The 16474-nt window shown below is 36.7% G+C and overlaps 1 protein-coding gene across 1 annotated transcript in view; it reads right to left on the bottom strand.

Annotated features, from left to right (window-relative positions):
- ccbe1 (collagen and calcium binding EGF domains 1) overlaps positions 1-16474 on the bottom strand; it is an 80721-nt gene that overhangs the window by 16869 nt on the left and 47378 nt on the right. Inside the window, 6 exon segments of the mRNA XM_048166047.1 lie at positions 1840-1860; positions 1862-1947; positions 5322-5459; positions 10457-10511; positions 10513-10592; positions 11488-11540. Of these exon segments, the coding sequence (XP_048022004.1) occupies positions 1840-1860; positions 1862-1947; positions 5322-5459; positions 10457-10511; positions 10513-10592; positions 11488-11540 (433 nt within the window).

Here is a 16474-nt window from a genome sequence, read left to right as displayed (position 1 = left end):
TTACAAGCATTCTTTGTGGAGTATTTCACTTCAAAGAACTGGAGGCTGTCTGGGTGAACTGGAAGTATCCATTACCTGCTAACCTCTGAGCTCTGGACATCAGTACACACACACACACACACAGACCTTTGAGGTCTCGCCACACACAGCAGATACAGCCCTAGGCCTAGCGCATAAATCTGCGTAAGTGTCTGTGTCCAGCCCTTTGCAAGCAATTTAAATCTCATTTGTCATTGTTTCTGGTTTTGATTTGTGTCGGGTTCCTTGGACTGCACATATTTCAATTCCGAGTGCCAATATCAACCACTTATGATGGCGTGAGAGATCAGCAGCATTATGCGCCGTGAAGAAAAGTCCATTTTACAAAAAAAGATCGGCAGGTGAACTAAAACACTACAACTCTGATTCAAAACTAGTGAATATTGCAGTCTGTCGCCCACATAGTAAGCTACCTTCTAAGGCACCATCCTAACAGTCATGTGTCACTTCATAAATGTTAAAGGGATAGGGATAGTTCACCCAAAAATGAAAACATTGTCATTTACTCACCCTCAAGTTGTTCCAAACCTGAAAGAGTTGAACACAAAAGAAGATATTTTGAAGAATGTTGGTAATCAAAACAGTTGACGGTAGCTTTTGACTTCCATAGCAGGAAAAAAATATATATTATGGAAGTCGATGGCTACTGTCAACCGTCTGGTTTCCAACATTCTTCAAAATATCTTCTTTTGTGTTCAACAGAAGAAAGAAATTCATACAGTTTTGAAACAACATGAGGGTGAGTCAAGGAAGCTAAAATTTTCATTTTTGGGTGAACTAATACTTTAAACACAATATTCCGAACAGGAAAATAGTACATTTTGAATTTCACTTAAAATGTATTATATCGATACTGTTCAGTATTGAATTAAATACCAACCACACATTGTTTGAACGGTAGTGTAAAATGTTTTAAATGTTTAATGTTGAAAGAAGTCTCTTGTGCTCACCAAGGCGGCATTTATTTAATCAAAAATACAGTATTAGCAGTAATATATTGTGAAATATTTTTCAATTTAAAATAACTGTTTTATATTTTGATATATTTTAAAATGTAATTTATTCCTGTGATGCAAAGCTGAATTCTCCAGTCTTTAGTGTCACATGATCCTTCAGAAATCATTCTAATATGCTGTTTGCTGCTCAAGAAACATTTCTTATTTAATTAAAATTATGTCTTTTATCACTGTAATGTCACTTTTGGTCAATTTAATGCATCTCTGCTGAATAAATATATTAAATTATTAAAGAAAGCAATAGAGGAGAAGTTACAACAACAGTCAGAAAAACCATTTGTAACAATCATATCAATGTTTTTACATCACCTTCTCATAGAACCATGCCTCTTGCCTCACACATTTTTTTACTCTTTCAATCTTTTCCCCTCATAGTCTGCTGGACCACACGCACAAGAGCTATATATCACGCCGTGACCATGAGGGTGTTGAGTGGATTTGTTGACAGTCTCGCTTTGACTGCAGAACACCGACTCTGCGCCCTCAGCCTGTCTAAACTGCATCACTGCGTTCAACGTGATTTACTAGCCTGCAGCAAGGACAGACATAAGTCACACTACCAGATCGCTCAGCTGTTTGGGCCAAGTTTTATCACTCTTTATTTCGCCTATAAAGTCGCCAACACATCCCTAAAGACCTCTATAACCTGACTCTGACTTGCTCGTGAAATATTGGCAGGTAGGTTCTTGTTGGGTCGACTCAAGTCTACGGATGAGGACATGCATATAAAAAGAAAACTGCTGCTTGTTTTAATGAATAAGCCCTGCAGGTGAAACTGGAATACCTTCTGTTTGAGTTGGAGAACAGGTCATCTTCATCTGATGGAAGTCTTCACATGTGGCCGAGCATGTTCCCTCTTTCATGACGTTGTCTGACTTCTCAAACAGCGGAGCTGCAAAGAGATAACATGCATGTGGAATTTAAGGAAGGTTGTTGGACAAAACCAAAATAAATCGCAACAAGTTCAGTGAAAAGAATCCATCCATGATGGCAGATGAGTTGAGAGAACTGTTGATTATGAATACACATTTCATTAAATAAAAAAGTTCTCATTGAAAGCAATTCAAACTCTTTACAAAATGACTATTTTACCCAATTTCTGTGCATGTATTTTTATGCTTAGAGCATTGCACCATTAGCTTAGCAATACGCTAAAGCCAAATTTTAATTGAATCAACTGTTGAGAGTTGTGAAAAAGAAGTACACTTAAGCATACTTTTAAAATGAGTTATGTAAATAATCTAAAGAATATACTAAGTGCAAACTGAATAATAAGTAAAATTAAGTAAAAATGTATTATAATTTACTTTTCAGTATATTAAATGCAATTAGTTGAACTTAAGAGTGCTTTTTTGACCCACTTAAGCAGGATTTAAGTAAATCTTTAAATGTAATTTCATAATTACTACTGTACTATTGTCTTTGTAATATGGTAAAAGTGTACAGCAGATTGTGCTGAAAAGTATTCATGGTAAACTAAAATATACTTTAATGTAATTTCTATTGGAACTTGTACACTGTAAAAAATAATTGTTTTAACTTAAAAAAGTAAGTTACCGCCTTAAAATTTTGAGTTCTTTGAAATTAAAAATTTGAGTTAATGCAATGAAGGCGATTGGTTTAATCAACAGAAACTCTATATATTATGTTTTCTGAATCACATTAATTATCTAAGTTGATATGACAAAAGAAAAAATGTGATAAATCATGAATTTTTTTTTTTACAGTGGGTCATATATTTGTTACAATTTAGTACATTTAAAAAATATTAACGTTAAATGCAAAATTTAAAAAAAATGCTTCTATAGTTTTTTAAATATACTTTTAAGATTTGAAGTATACTACAAGTGCAAATTTAATATGCGCACTTCCTTTTCACAAGGAGACTCGCGTACAGCTGCTGCCTATGTAAAGTGTTCTAAATCAATAACTTCAGAGATTCTGTTTCAGTTAGTATCTTATTTAGGCAGTAGACAACAAGGTAGCTCACTAGCTTTTGGGATAGAGCTAATGGTGCCATAAATTTACAAGAGATAACTTAAGTCTTGCTCAAGGTCATAACAGAGGCTCACTCTGTACAGGCATCATCAGAAATGTACTAGCTCATCCCAGTTCTGTCCGCTGAGTCATATCGCAATCTCCAACAGCTTAGTTTGACTCATAGCTGATAACCTCATCTGATCCACACACTGTAATCTCAGTTTTCTGAAATTCTCAGAATTCCTTTTTTGTACATCTGGATTATTGCATCCCCGAATGCCCCAAAAGGTCATCTCGTTTTGCACTCAAACTGACCCAAAAGAGAGGAAACAGCACACAGGAAACTCTGACAGACTGATACGCTCCACAAGAAAGTCAAAAAAATTGATGGACGGAGGAGTGGAGAGGAGGAAGTGATTGATGCTAATGCTAACCGCTAGCTGGTGTCCCAAGTCATTAACCGCGATGGGTCAGTGGACTTCCTGCAGGGAGGCAGGAAGCAATGTCTTATAAATGTGTCAAGCCAGAAGAGGCTGCAGAATGGATTTTTTGTAAATACTAAGGTGATTAAGAGTTAAGCCATATCTGACATGAAATTAGGATGTTCTTGGTTCATAGCCAAAGCCGGGAACAGGAACATGTTGCAAACCTGCAAAATTCTAAGTTAAAGGGGTAGTTCACTGAAAAATGATTTTTTTTGTCATTAATTACTCACCCTCATGTCATTCCAGACCTTTGTTCATCTTCAGAACACAAATTAAGATATTTTTGATGAAATCCAAGAGGTTTTTTAATCCCCCATAGAAAGCAATGCAATTCAAGTCATTCAAGATCCAGAAAAGTAGTAAAGACATCATTAAAATAGTCCACATGACTACAACGTAATGTTATGAAGTAATGAGAAACAAAAACTTTATTCAACAATCTCTTCTCTTCTGTGTCATTCTCATCCGCTGTTTACGTTCAGCACTTCCAGGTTCTACGTCAGAACGCCGGCTCATGATTGGCCGATGCTGTTCATGTGAGCACCAGGACGCATGTGTGTGATGCTGACGAAAGGGCCAGCCAATACTGAGTTGGCGTTCTGACGTAGAACCTGGAAGCGCTGAACGTAAACAGCATAGAAGAATGACGAGAGAGACGAATTTGTTGATTGAAGTCATTATTTTTGTTTTGTTTTACTGAACAAAAAGTATTCTCGTTGCTTCATAACATTAAGGTTGAACCACTGTAGTCACATAGACTATTTTAACGATGTCCTTACTACTTTTCTGGATCTTGAATGACTTATTACATTACTTTCTATGGGGGTTAAAAAAAGAACCGCTTGGATTTCATCAAAAGTATCTTAATTTGTGTTTTAAAGTCTTACGGGTTTGGAACAACATAACGGTGAGTACTTCATGACAAAAAATTTTTGGGTGAACTAACCCTTTAAATATGACCCTATGACATTATTCAGATGCAAAGGAAACATAAAATTTAGCATCCACCCTTTCCACTTGACTTATTTTAGGCAAATCTCTGCTTGTTTTTGCACTGCTATAATTGGACCTTAAGGTTTGATGATGCATCCATGACCTGTTTGAGCATTATACAGACGGCACTCACTCCTTTTCACACCTACGTAATGGAGAGATCTGTTGATGGATGGTCAGGCCCAGACAGGAACACGAATATCTCTGGTTCTTCGTGTTCTATTTAAAACCTCACACAGCAGCGATTCGCCTTTTCCGTACTCCATTTCTGTTGTTTGTTGGAAATGCATTGCCGAATCAAAGCAGAACTGTGAGGTTTGCAAAAGCAGCTTTCAACGGGAAAGTGGCTCTCAAACTGAACAAAAATCTCACCGAAAAACTGTGGAAATGGACTACAATCCAGCATCACAAATTCTGTAATCAAATTAACCATGATGATTCAACTTAAAACCACTGACCAAGTATACAAATATACTAAATTTGAAGGTTATTACAAAAATATTCACAAAAACACATGACTGCCAAGTTGATTTATTATCTTTACAAGCGAGCAACAACTTCTCTGGATTTTGCTTCAGGATTCGTGAAGTACTTAATTTTGGCAATTTATCTTTTTTAGTAAGACCGGAAGGAGGGGGGTCAGTGAACAGTTTGGGGCCTTTAACAAATCCAAAAAATGTGTCCCAAAAAAAGTTTGACAAACCCCAATGTACAGAAGAAAGACAAAGACCAAAAGAGAGAGCAAGCAAGCTAAAAGATTAAAGATCTTTGCTGAGAAAGACAACCAAGGTCCAGAGCATACACTCACCTCTCTCGCCCTTGGTGCATGTTTTCCCATCGTCCTCTAGGTAGAAGCCTCTCTCGCACTCACACCGGTAGCTGCCGGGGGTGTTCACACAGATCTGTGAGCACACCGTCTCGTTATTGTTGGCACATTCATCAATGTCTGATGCAAGAACAGAGAGTCAAAGTGTGAGGGATGGAAATTTGGCAAAGCACAAAAGATGTGATATTCTCTCCTCGGGCGCTATGGAACGCTTCTGTGAGATCAGCCGCAAAAACAAAATTTGACTCCAATCAAATCAACACTTCAACAGTCAGGGAGGTCAGACACTTTAAGAAACACTCACACTGATATTAAAGACACATTGAGAAATCAAGCTCCATATGAACTAAAAACAACCTACAGAGGGCGCTAACATCTTCATCCTGTTAAATATTCCAGATCAAACAAGTCAAATTTCAAAACATCCCAATCAAATTACAGATTTTCAGTCTTCTTTTGAAAAACAAATTTTACTGCAGCTATTGTTATAATAAATCAAACTGTGATATGGTAATATGCACTATTGAAGAAAAGGTTCTATATAGAACTTTAAATGGTTCTTTCAGGCACTTCATATCATGAGATCTTCAATTTAGTTTATTTTAATTAATTTTTAATTGTAATTAAATTATGAAGTAAACGGCTTGTAAACATAATTTATCGCTAGAAAAAAAAAACTGTTAAACGTGAAAGTATTATGCAATCATTTAAGAAATTTCTCCTTATATAGAACCTCTTTCTCATAAAATTGGCTTAAAATTGAGTCAAGAACCTTAGGGTTCTATATAGAACCCCACTGAAACTTTTTCCCCTAAGAGTGAGGGTGTGGGTGAATTAGGGTTCATAGGTGTCAAAATAAGTTAAAATGACAAAGCTTTTGAAAATTTGAAGAAGATTCCCTATTATTATTTATTTATTATAATTTTACAGTTTAAGAATGTATAACAATAAAATAAAAATGAAATTGGTATAAGTATATTAGAGTCTCCAAAAATATATAAAAGGAACAGGAACATTTACATTTACATTTATTCATTTGGCAGACGCTTTTATCCAAAGCGACTTACAAGTGAGGAATACAACAAGCGAGTCGTCATGACGAGGCAAATAGACAAGATGTGCTCACAATACAAGTTATAGTCAGTGCTCAGAGTATCATAAGCTACAATCGAGAGGGATTAGAGGAAGTGAAAGGTATAAGAAGTTTTTTTTTTTAAAGATGAGGTTAAGTGCTCACGAAAGAGATGAGTTTTCAACTGTCTTTTGAATGTTGCCAGGGATTGTTACAGGAAGATCATTCCACCAGCAAGGGACAGTGAATAAGAATGTCCTGGAGAGTGATTTCGTGCCTCTCTTTGATGGTACCACAAGCCTTCGCTCCTTTAATGAGTGTAGACTTCTGGTAGGAGTGTAGACTCGTAAGAGTGAGTGGAAGTAGGAGGGTGCTGAGCCTGTGGTAGATCTGTAAGCAAGCGTCAACGCCTTGAATTTGATGCGAGCACCAAGTGGTAGCCAGTGCAGAGAGATGAAGAGAGGCGTGACGTGGGCTCTTTTGGGCTCGTTAAAGACGAGACGTGCCGCAGCGTTCTGAATCATTTGTAGAGGCTTGATTGTGCATGATGGCAGTCCAGCCAGAAGAGCATTGCAGTAATCAAGCCTAGAAATGACCAGGGCCTGGACCAGAAGTTGTGTTGCATGTTCTGTTGGAAAGGGCCTGATTTTCCTGAACATGTTGCACATGACAACGGGCGGTGCACATATACATGCGCCGAACGCGTCTTTCCCATGGTCTTTCCGCGCTATATACCCGGGCCTTAACCGCTCTTATTTGTAATGGACTGGAGCTCACGTTCACATCGGGAGCACCGTGATGCGACCGCAAAAGGCACTTTCACTTTCACGATCAAAGTGCACGCCACTGATAAGCATTGTAAATTAAGTATTACAGTATACACATACCAATTAAACGCACAGATGCTTGAGAAAATTGTTCTTATTCTCGCACAGATCAATGCTTTTGCCGTTCAATATGTAATTACCGAAATCAAAACAGTCCATAAACTATAAATCCTCACGAAAACTTCAGTCAAGCCAGCTCGCGTGTCAACCTGAGAGATCAGCCTCCTTACCTTAAAGTGTCAAATTTCTCGGTTTCTGAATGGACGGTTTGGCTTGATTGACAGACGCTAACGTTCAGGCATGATTTATATACCATTGACCTGTCCTAAAATGTTAGCATGCTTTGATCGATGGTTTGGAGATCGCGTGTTTCTCCGTTCGAGAGCGCATTTCCTGTTCACATCTGCGACAAAACTGATTATTTACAAATGGATCGCTTACAGAAACGTGAAAATGGTCTCATTTGAAAGAAAATATCCTAAGCTAAAAGATGACTAAAAAGATGACTAAAAAGATGATGATAGTGTGACTAATTGAAGCAGCCCTTATCAAAAGTGCGGGGGTCGACTTCTATCTTTTCAAAACTGCGGGGGTCCTGACCCCCCTGTCCCCCGTGCCAACGGCGCCCCTGACAGCAGGAATCCGAGTTCACTGATCATGCGACGAGAGTAAGGCGAGATGACTGACAAGACCATGGCGGAGGGTTTGTTGTGCAACAGAGCCTAAGCGTCTGATGATATGTGTCTTATCTTGTAGAATGCATGCTCAGCACCACTGCTCCCTATACACAGAGTACGTGCAATTCCAAATTCGAAAGCAAAGTAAAACGCAAGCTCCCTGATACAAGCAAATTAGGCTACATACAATAGCCTGTCTCCCGATATCAAACCTATCTTAGGCTGGGCTGTGTAGTTGTAACAACCTATCTGGTCTCTGTTTTCAAAGAGAGTACTTTGATTATGGTTGCACTTACCGTTTGCACTTAAAGGGTTAGTTCACCCAAAAATGAAAATGATGTCATTAATGACTCACCCTCATGTCGTTCCACACCCGTAAGACCTCCGTTCATCTTCGGAACACAGTTTAACATATTTTAGATTTAGTCCGAGAGCTTTCTGTCCCTCCATTGAAAATGTATGTACGGCAGTGGCGTAACTTTGTTTTAAAAAGTGGGTGGGACAGGAATGTGTATGTGGGGGGTGGGGGGTTATTGTAATTGTATTATTACAATAATAATAATATGATATTAAAATTAATATGATAGTTTCTTCCTTACACCTGCTATAATACAATGTCTCGAGAGTATGTATATTAGTTAATAAATACGTGGATCCGCTATTGATAATAGATTGTCCTGATGGACTGGAGGCATTATTTTCGTTTAGCATGCAAGAGATTCTGGGTTCGAATCCAACCATGTATGATTTTTTTTTTTTTCTCTCATTAAAACCAAAGATGTTCGTCAGTGATTGTATATCAAGAGCAGGGACACGTTTATTTGTGTTTTGTTTTGTGATTCAACGTAACGAATAGAGTCTCTGCAACAGTTAAGCGATAAATTGAAGCGCTTGTCCGTGTGAACACTGCGCAATGTGCACGAGCGCTAAGAGAACACTGTTGCGCCTCTGATAACAGCGACAACAAGCACTCAACATGATTTCAAAAACAACACATCCCAGCGCCAGATCGCCTATTATTAACTCAAATTGATAATCAACTAGAGGTGTTTCTTTTGTATTAGATATCCGCGAGATGTTTCAAAAAGTGGTGGGGACAATATCGACCCTTTCAAAAAGTGGTGGGGACATGTCCCACCCGTCCCACCCGCAAATTACGCCTAAAAACTACGTAATTTGATTAACAAAATAACAAAAACTACGACTTTATTCAGCATTGTCTTCTCTTCCGGAATCCTTTCAATTGAATTGATTCCATTGAATTGATTCCATTGAACTGATTCCACTGAATCCTTTCATCTGTCGGTGTTGGTAATGCACTTTTACATCGCCGTGGTTGCTTTTGGTGATTAGGACATCCGCGACATGCACACTTACGCACCGTTTTAAAAAATATAGCAATACCAAAATACAAACAATGTAGAATAGCTTGAATACAGCGTGCGTCTCCCTCAGACTGTAAACGAAGCTCGGGCTTACCAGATAACATGTCAGCAGCGTCTTACATCAGCAGCGTCACTGCGGAGTCGTGAACCACACTCCGGAGCAGAAGGGGGCGGTAATGCACCAATAAGCTGGATGCCAACCGCCGTAAAACAGGAAAGAAGAACAAGAAGAAGCGGAGTCGTGAACGCGAATTGACAACAGACCCGGAAGAGAAGACAATGCTGAATAAAGTAGTTTTTGTTATTTTTGGACCAAAATGTATTTTCGATGCTTCAAAATGTCGCGGATGTCCTAATCGCCAAAAACAACCACGGCGATGTAAAAGTGCATTACCAACACCGACAGATGAAAGGATTCAATGGAATCAATTCAATGGAAAGGATTTCGGAAGAGAAGACAATGCTGAATAAAGTCGTAGTTTTTGTTATTTTTGGACCAAAATGTATTGACATGGACAGTATACCGTACATACATTTTCAATGGAGGGACAGAAAGCTCTCGGACTAAACCTAAAATATCTTAAACTGTGTTCCGAAGATGAACGGAGGTCTTACGGGTGTGGAACGACATAATGACAAAAAAATGACATAATTTTCATTTTTGGGTGAACTAACCCTTTAATAAGACTAAGAAAAAACTTATTTATTTGGTCATTTATACAGTTTTTATTTCTACGTTCAATTTGTAGAATAGAGTTCAATTAGGTGGTCACACAGAGCCTAAATCAGAAGTTCTGGAAGCTCATAATTCATGTACAGTAAGATCTGAAAGGACTTGTGTGAAATCAAACAGAAGAGAAGCCAGTCAGTTGAGTTTGTAGCAAAACCTTTTACAGTGCTTGTATATTGTTGTCTTTCAATGCATATGATAATTCATACCCAGAACATAGAATTGAAATGACATGTACCTGCAGACTATTTTTCCAGTCATGAATTCTGTCATTTAGGATTTCTTAAAAGTATTGTGCAAAAATCTTGTTTAGGGGTGCGTCTTATCACACCCCTAATATATATATATATATATATATATATATAAAAACACTCAAATAAGAACAATTTTCTCAATTTATTCATATGAATATGAGCAAAATCTTACCAAGGCAGTACGGTTTCTCACGGTTTCTATGTCTTTCCCGGTCATAGCGATACCCCAGAGTAACAGGTGCACACCACACGGCCAAAATGATCGGTACACTGCTGTTCACACGGAGCGCCGGTGCACACATCATAGTCTGCATATACAAACACACCCACAAACAAACAAATATAAACACAACAAGAGAGGAAAGCACAGGATTATAAACATCAAACCTAGCTTTAAATCAAAACCCACAGTATTTGTAATTTCCGGAAATCATATGCAAATGTGCTACTTCAAATGTCTTTTCCCATTACAATTTTAATTTAATAGTCAAACAAAACACTGTGGTCTAGGAAGCCAGTACTGCAAGTTCCAGCCCAAGAATTCTCCCATCTTTTCCTTATTCCACAATTTCTCCTGGAAGAGCCGAACCATCTCAGGAACAGCATGGAACACCGTGTGAATCAGGGAAATATGTGTCCATTCTCAACTGGTACTTTATGTGTTTCTCATCAGTGGAGAGGGGGCAGGTAAGGACACCAGAGAACATAAACAGCATAAAAAAAAGAAAAAAGACTTTAAAAACAAGCCGTAGACCGTCTCAAAGGACCGTTCCAGAGACCGCTATACACCCTCTTAATGTGGCAGGACGAACCGCAGAACGCAGACGATATAATTGCACGCTTTTATTTGACAGTTACGAGTAAAAACTTGTTAGTGGTTTGAACCCCTCAACCAAAGATCGAGAAGTATATAACTGCATTCATAAGCTAATATACAGACCTGTTCCCACTATAAAAATACACACAAGGTAATCAAGATATCGTTACTGGTTGGGAAAACTCTGCCAAGCTTTTTAAGGTGTGCTGGAAATGTTAAAACAACAGTAAAAGCACCAGCTGAGTTGTTTCCAAAAGGAATGATTTTGTTTAGAACACTAATGGGAGATGAGGGAAAACGCGTCCAGAAATATCAGAGCAAATTCAGCCCAGAGGAGTATAGTAGAGAGAGAAGAGAGCGGGGGTGGGGGGGGTGGGTGGTCTTACCTTCTGGAATACACTGTCCCAGCACAAACTTAAAACCTTCACAGCACTTCTTTCTGAAAGAGAGAAGAAATTACAGAATTTTCTTTAAAAATGTGATTCAGGCTTACCCTTGATGCTAGAGTGCACTTTATAAACCGATTTTTTTCTATTCATAATTCTTTTCACCTGTTTTATCATCACAAATCACAAATTCTTATAAAAGTATCAAAAATCTATCTTCAATTATGTCTTCAACAAGCTTCATGATTGAGGTATCATTCATAACTAGCCAAAGTCCCTTCTAGGCAAGTCATTTCACTCGGCGGCCATCTTTGAAATGCCTCTCGGGCAGCTATTTCAGTCATGCGAGTACAGCTCTTATCTCTTTGAATGGGGAAACATCAAATTCTCCAAAGCTGTTCACCAAGCTAATGATTAAATTTCCTATTTAAAAATCACCAATGAAATCAGAAAACAACTGTCTCATAAATTTTGTTTCTAAACGCTCAAATAATGACAAAAAACTGCATTTTTCAGGCTGGACTAGCCAATGCGCATGGGAAGTCCTAAGTGCACATCTGAGAAAACTGACTGTTTCCGTAGCAACCGGAGCTTCTAACAGCAGCTGCAGTGACACAATGAATTTACCAATTGACGACTGGCCCTTTTATTTACAAAGCGGGACTTATTCCGCCATATTGCGCATTGCACTTTCTCCCATTCATAATAATACGAGTGCACCGTCTCTGTATATCTGAAGTCTTTGCTGTAGCACAAACAGGCTGACACGTGTTACGCACAGAAGTTTATGGGTTTATTCAAACCCCCCAACTGAACGGATGAGCTATAATAATACTGATGTTTGCCTAAGAAACTTCAAGACAGACCAGATGTCCCAATCCAGTCTGAAACAAACCAGCATGAATTATTAATGTGCACAAGTGTGTTTTTATGATTTTCATAGTCTGATTTAATGTGATATCCATGTCCACAATACAAGACAGACAAACAGAAGATCCAAGGGGGAAAAAAAGGTGTTTTTTCTGGTCAGAAATGGACAATTCACCTCCAAGGTAAGACAATAAAATTCCCCTGGACCTTTTCCCTCTCCAATTGGTCATTGTGGTGATATTCCATTTTTGGAATGACAAGGGAACAACTCACAATCACTTACAGAAATGATTCATTTCCACAGTATTTTACAATGATTCCCAAATGTTTCAATGCTCAAAAAATGAAAAACAAAAAAATACAACAGGGGGGAAATGGAATTTGGATATTAAGTAATGGCAATATCCTTTCCAACAGTATTACTCACAAATTTTGTGGAACTATTTAGTCTAGTCTGCTAGAGTAAGCTATGTTGGTCTACTCTGGAAGCAAACTGATCAACAATGTTTAAATGGTGCATATTAAATAGAATATCAGCATGTTAAACATTTAAATGCACTGGTTTACAAGTTCATCAGAACATAAACAGCCAATATATTTCCACACAATCACTTTTACAGCCATATACAGAGTACGAGGTTTGAGCTGGGCTACGGGTTAGTATGGTTTGAATCATGGGAGCTGTTTAGGTGGTCTGATTCACACAGAAAAGATATTGGGAACCACAATCACTTAAAAATTTCTCTGTCACACACAAACCCAAAACCCAGTAAATCCTCCCAATATTACGGGGCACCATCTACATCTTGATATTCTGAAAAAATAATAAGTATACATAATAATATACTTCAGCTACATGAAACCATATGGAATTCCTTAATGGAAATTACAGTGCAAAATGTAATTATGTAATATTTTGAATGAGAAGTGTAGAAATTACAGATAATTATAAATTAATCATAATTCACAACTTGGCTTTGACCTTAATAGACTTGAAACACTGACTACATTAGCTTGTTTTCAGACAAGACTTGCAGTCTTTCCACATCAGAACATTTTTTTCTGCTGCATGTTGCCCAGAACTTAAGGGTGTCGTTGGAGTTCCCTCCAAGATAAAGAATTTTCCCACGCTAGCAAGAACCTGTAGCATTCAGTCTACTGAGACACTGACTCTCTGGAGTTTGTTCCTTTCTAAACTCTATATGAAGGTTTCAAAAGTGATTTTAATGTGAATCATGATGCCATAAATATGGAAGCTTGTTTCCGCCACTGAATAAAAAATTAAAAAAAGGTAATTGCGACATTTTATCTCACAGTTCTGACTTTTTTCATGCAATTGTGAGTTTACATTTCGCAATTTTAACTTTTTTTCTCAGAATTGCGTGATATACACTCGCAATTGCGTGTTATAAAGTCAGAATTGCGTGATATAAAGTTGAAATTGCGAGTTATTAAGTCAGAATTGTGAGACAAACTCAATTACGAGTTATAAAATCAGAATTGCGAGTTATAAAGTCAGAATTGCGAGATATAAAATTAACAATTGCAAGCTATAAAGTCAGAATTGCGAGATATAAATTAACAATTGCGAGCTATAAAGTCAGAATTGCGAGACATAAACTAACAATTGCGAGCTATAAAGTCAGAATTGCGAGATATAAACTCAGTTGTGAATTATAAAGTCAGAATTGTGAGATATAAACTAACAATTGCGAGTTATAAAGTCAGAATTGTGAGATATAAACTCAGTTGTGAATTATAAAGTCAGAATTGTGAGATATAAACTAACAATTGCGAGCTATAAAGTCAGAATTGCGAGATATAAACTAACAATTGCGAGCTATAAAGTCAGAATTGCGAGATAAACTCAATTGTGAATTATAAAGTCAGAATTGTGAGTTATAAAGTCAGAATTGTGAGATATAAACTAACAATTGCGAGTTATAAAGTCAGAATTGTGAGATATAAACTAACAACTGCGAGTTATAAAGTCAGAATTGTGAGATATAAACTAACAATTGTGAATTATAAAGTCAGAATTGTGAGATATAAACTAACAATTGCGAGTTATAAAGTCAGAATTGTGAGATATAAACTCAGTTGTGAATTATAAAGTCAGAATTGTGAGATATAAACTAACAATTGCGAGCTATAAGTCAGAATTGCGAGGTATAAACTAACAATTGCGAGCTATGAAGTCAGAATTGCGAGATATAAACTTGCAATTGCGATATAAACTTGCAATTGCGAGATAAGCTAACAATTGCGAGTTATAAAGTCAGAATTGCGAGAAACTCAATTGTGAGTTATAAAGTGAGAATTGTGAGATATAAACTAACAATTGCGAGTTATAAAGTGAGAATTGTGAGATATAAACTCAATTGTGAATTATAAAGTCAGAATTGTGAGATATAAACTAACAATTGCGAGCTATAAAGTCAGAATTGCGAGATATAAACTAACAATTGCGAGCTATAAAGTCAGAATTGTGAGATATAAACTCAATTGTGAATTATAAAGTCAGAATTGTGAGTTATAAAGTCAGAATTGTGAGATATAAACTAACAATTGCGAGCTATAAAGTCAGAATTGTGAGATATAAACTCAATTGTGAATTATAAAGTCAGAATTGTGAGTTATAAAGTCAGAATTGTGAGATATAAACTCAATTGTGAGTTATAAAGTCAGAATTGTGAGATATAAACTTGCAATTGCGAGATAAGCTAACAATTGCGAGTTATAAAGTCAGAATTGCGAGATATAAACTTGCAATTGCGAGATAAACTCAATTGTGAATTATAAAGTCAGAATTGTGAGTTATAAAGTCAGAATTGTGAGATATAAACTAACAATTGCGAGTTATAAAGTCAGAATTGTGAGATATAAACTAACAATTGCGAGTTATAAAGTCAGAATTGCGAGATAAACTCAATTGTCAATTATAAAGTCAGAATTGTGAGTTATAAACTCAGAATTGTGAGATATAAACTAACAATTGCGAGTTATAAAGTCAGAATTGTGAGATATAAACTAACAATTGTGAATTATAAAGTCAGAATTGTGAGATATAAACTAACAATTGCGAGTTATAAAGTCAGAATTGTGAGATATAAACTCAGTTGTGAATTATAAAGTCAGAATTGTGAGATATAAACTAACAATTGCGAGCTATAAGTCAGAATTGCGAGATATAAACTAACAATTGCGAGCTATAAAGTCAGAATTGCGAGATAAACTTAATTGTGAATTATAAAGTCAGAATTGCGAGATATAAACTTGCAATTGCGATATAAACTTGCAATTGCGAGATAAGCTAACAATTGCGAGTTATAAAGTCAGAATTGCGAGATATAAACTTGCAATTGCGAGATAAGCTAACAATTGCGAGTTATAAAGTCAGAATTGTGAGATATAAACTAACAATTGCGAGTTATAAAGTCAGAATTGTGAGATATAAACTAACAATTGCGAGCTATAAAGTCAGAATTGTGAGATATAAACTAACAATTGCGAGCTATAGTCAGAATTGTGAGATATAAACTAACAACTGCGAGCTATAAAGTCAGAATTGTGAGATATAAACTCAATTGTGAATTATAAAGTCAGAATTGTGAGTTATAAAGTCAGAATTGTGAGATATAAACTCAATTGTGAGTTATAAAGTCAGAATTGTGAGATATAAACTTCCAATTGCGAGATATAAACTTGCAATTACAAGATATAAACTAACAATTGAGAGTTATAAAGTCAGAATTGCGAGATATAAACTAACAATGGCAAGTTATAAAGTCAGAATTGTGAGATATAAACTTGCAATTCTGAGAAAAATGTCAGTCTTTTTCCCCCCTCAGAATTGGACTTTATAACTTGCAACTGCGAGTTTATATCTCACAATTTTGAGAAAAGAAAATTGCAAGAAAAAAGTTTATATCTCGCAGTTCTGATATATACTAAAATGGCTGCTGAAATGTGAGGGGTGTACTCGCTTTTCTGAGATACTGTATATTTATATAGTGTATTACAGTCTGCCCTCTTACCTAGGAAAACTTAAATTCTAATTCAAGAAGGCTCACACTGACACACAGAGTTGTAAAATCAACTGTGCAGTGCCACACAA

The sequence above is a fragment of the Megalobrama amblycephala genome, linkage group LG18 (genome assembly GCF_018812025.1).
Source record: "Megalobrama amblycephala isolate DHTTF-2021 linkage group LG18, ASM1881202v1, whole genome shotgun sequence".
Lineage (NCBI taxonomy): Eukaryota > Metazoa > Chordata > Actinopteri > Cypriniformes > Xenocyprididae > Megalobrama > Megalobrama amblycephala.
This window is presented reverse-complemented; position numbering and strand designations above follow the sequence as displayed.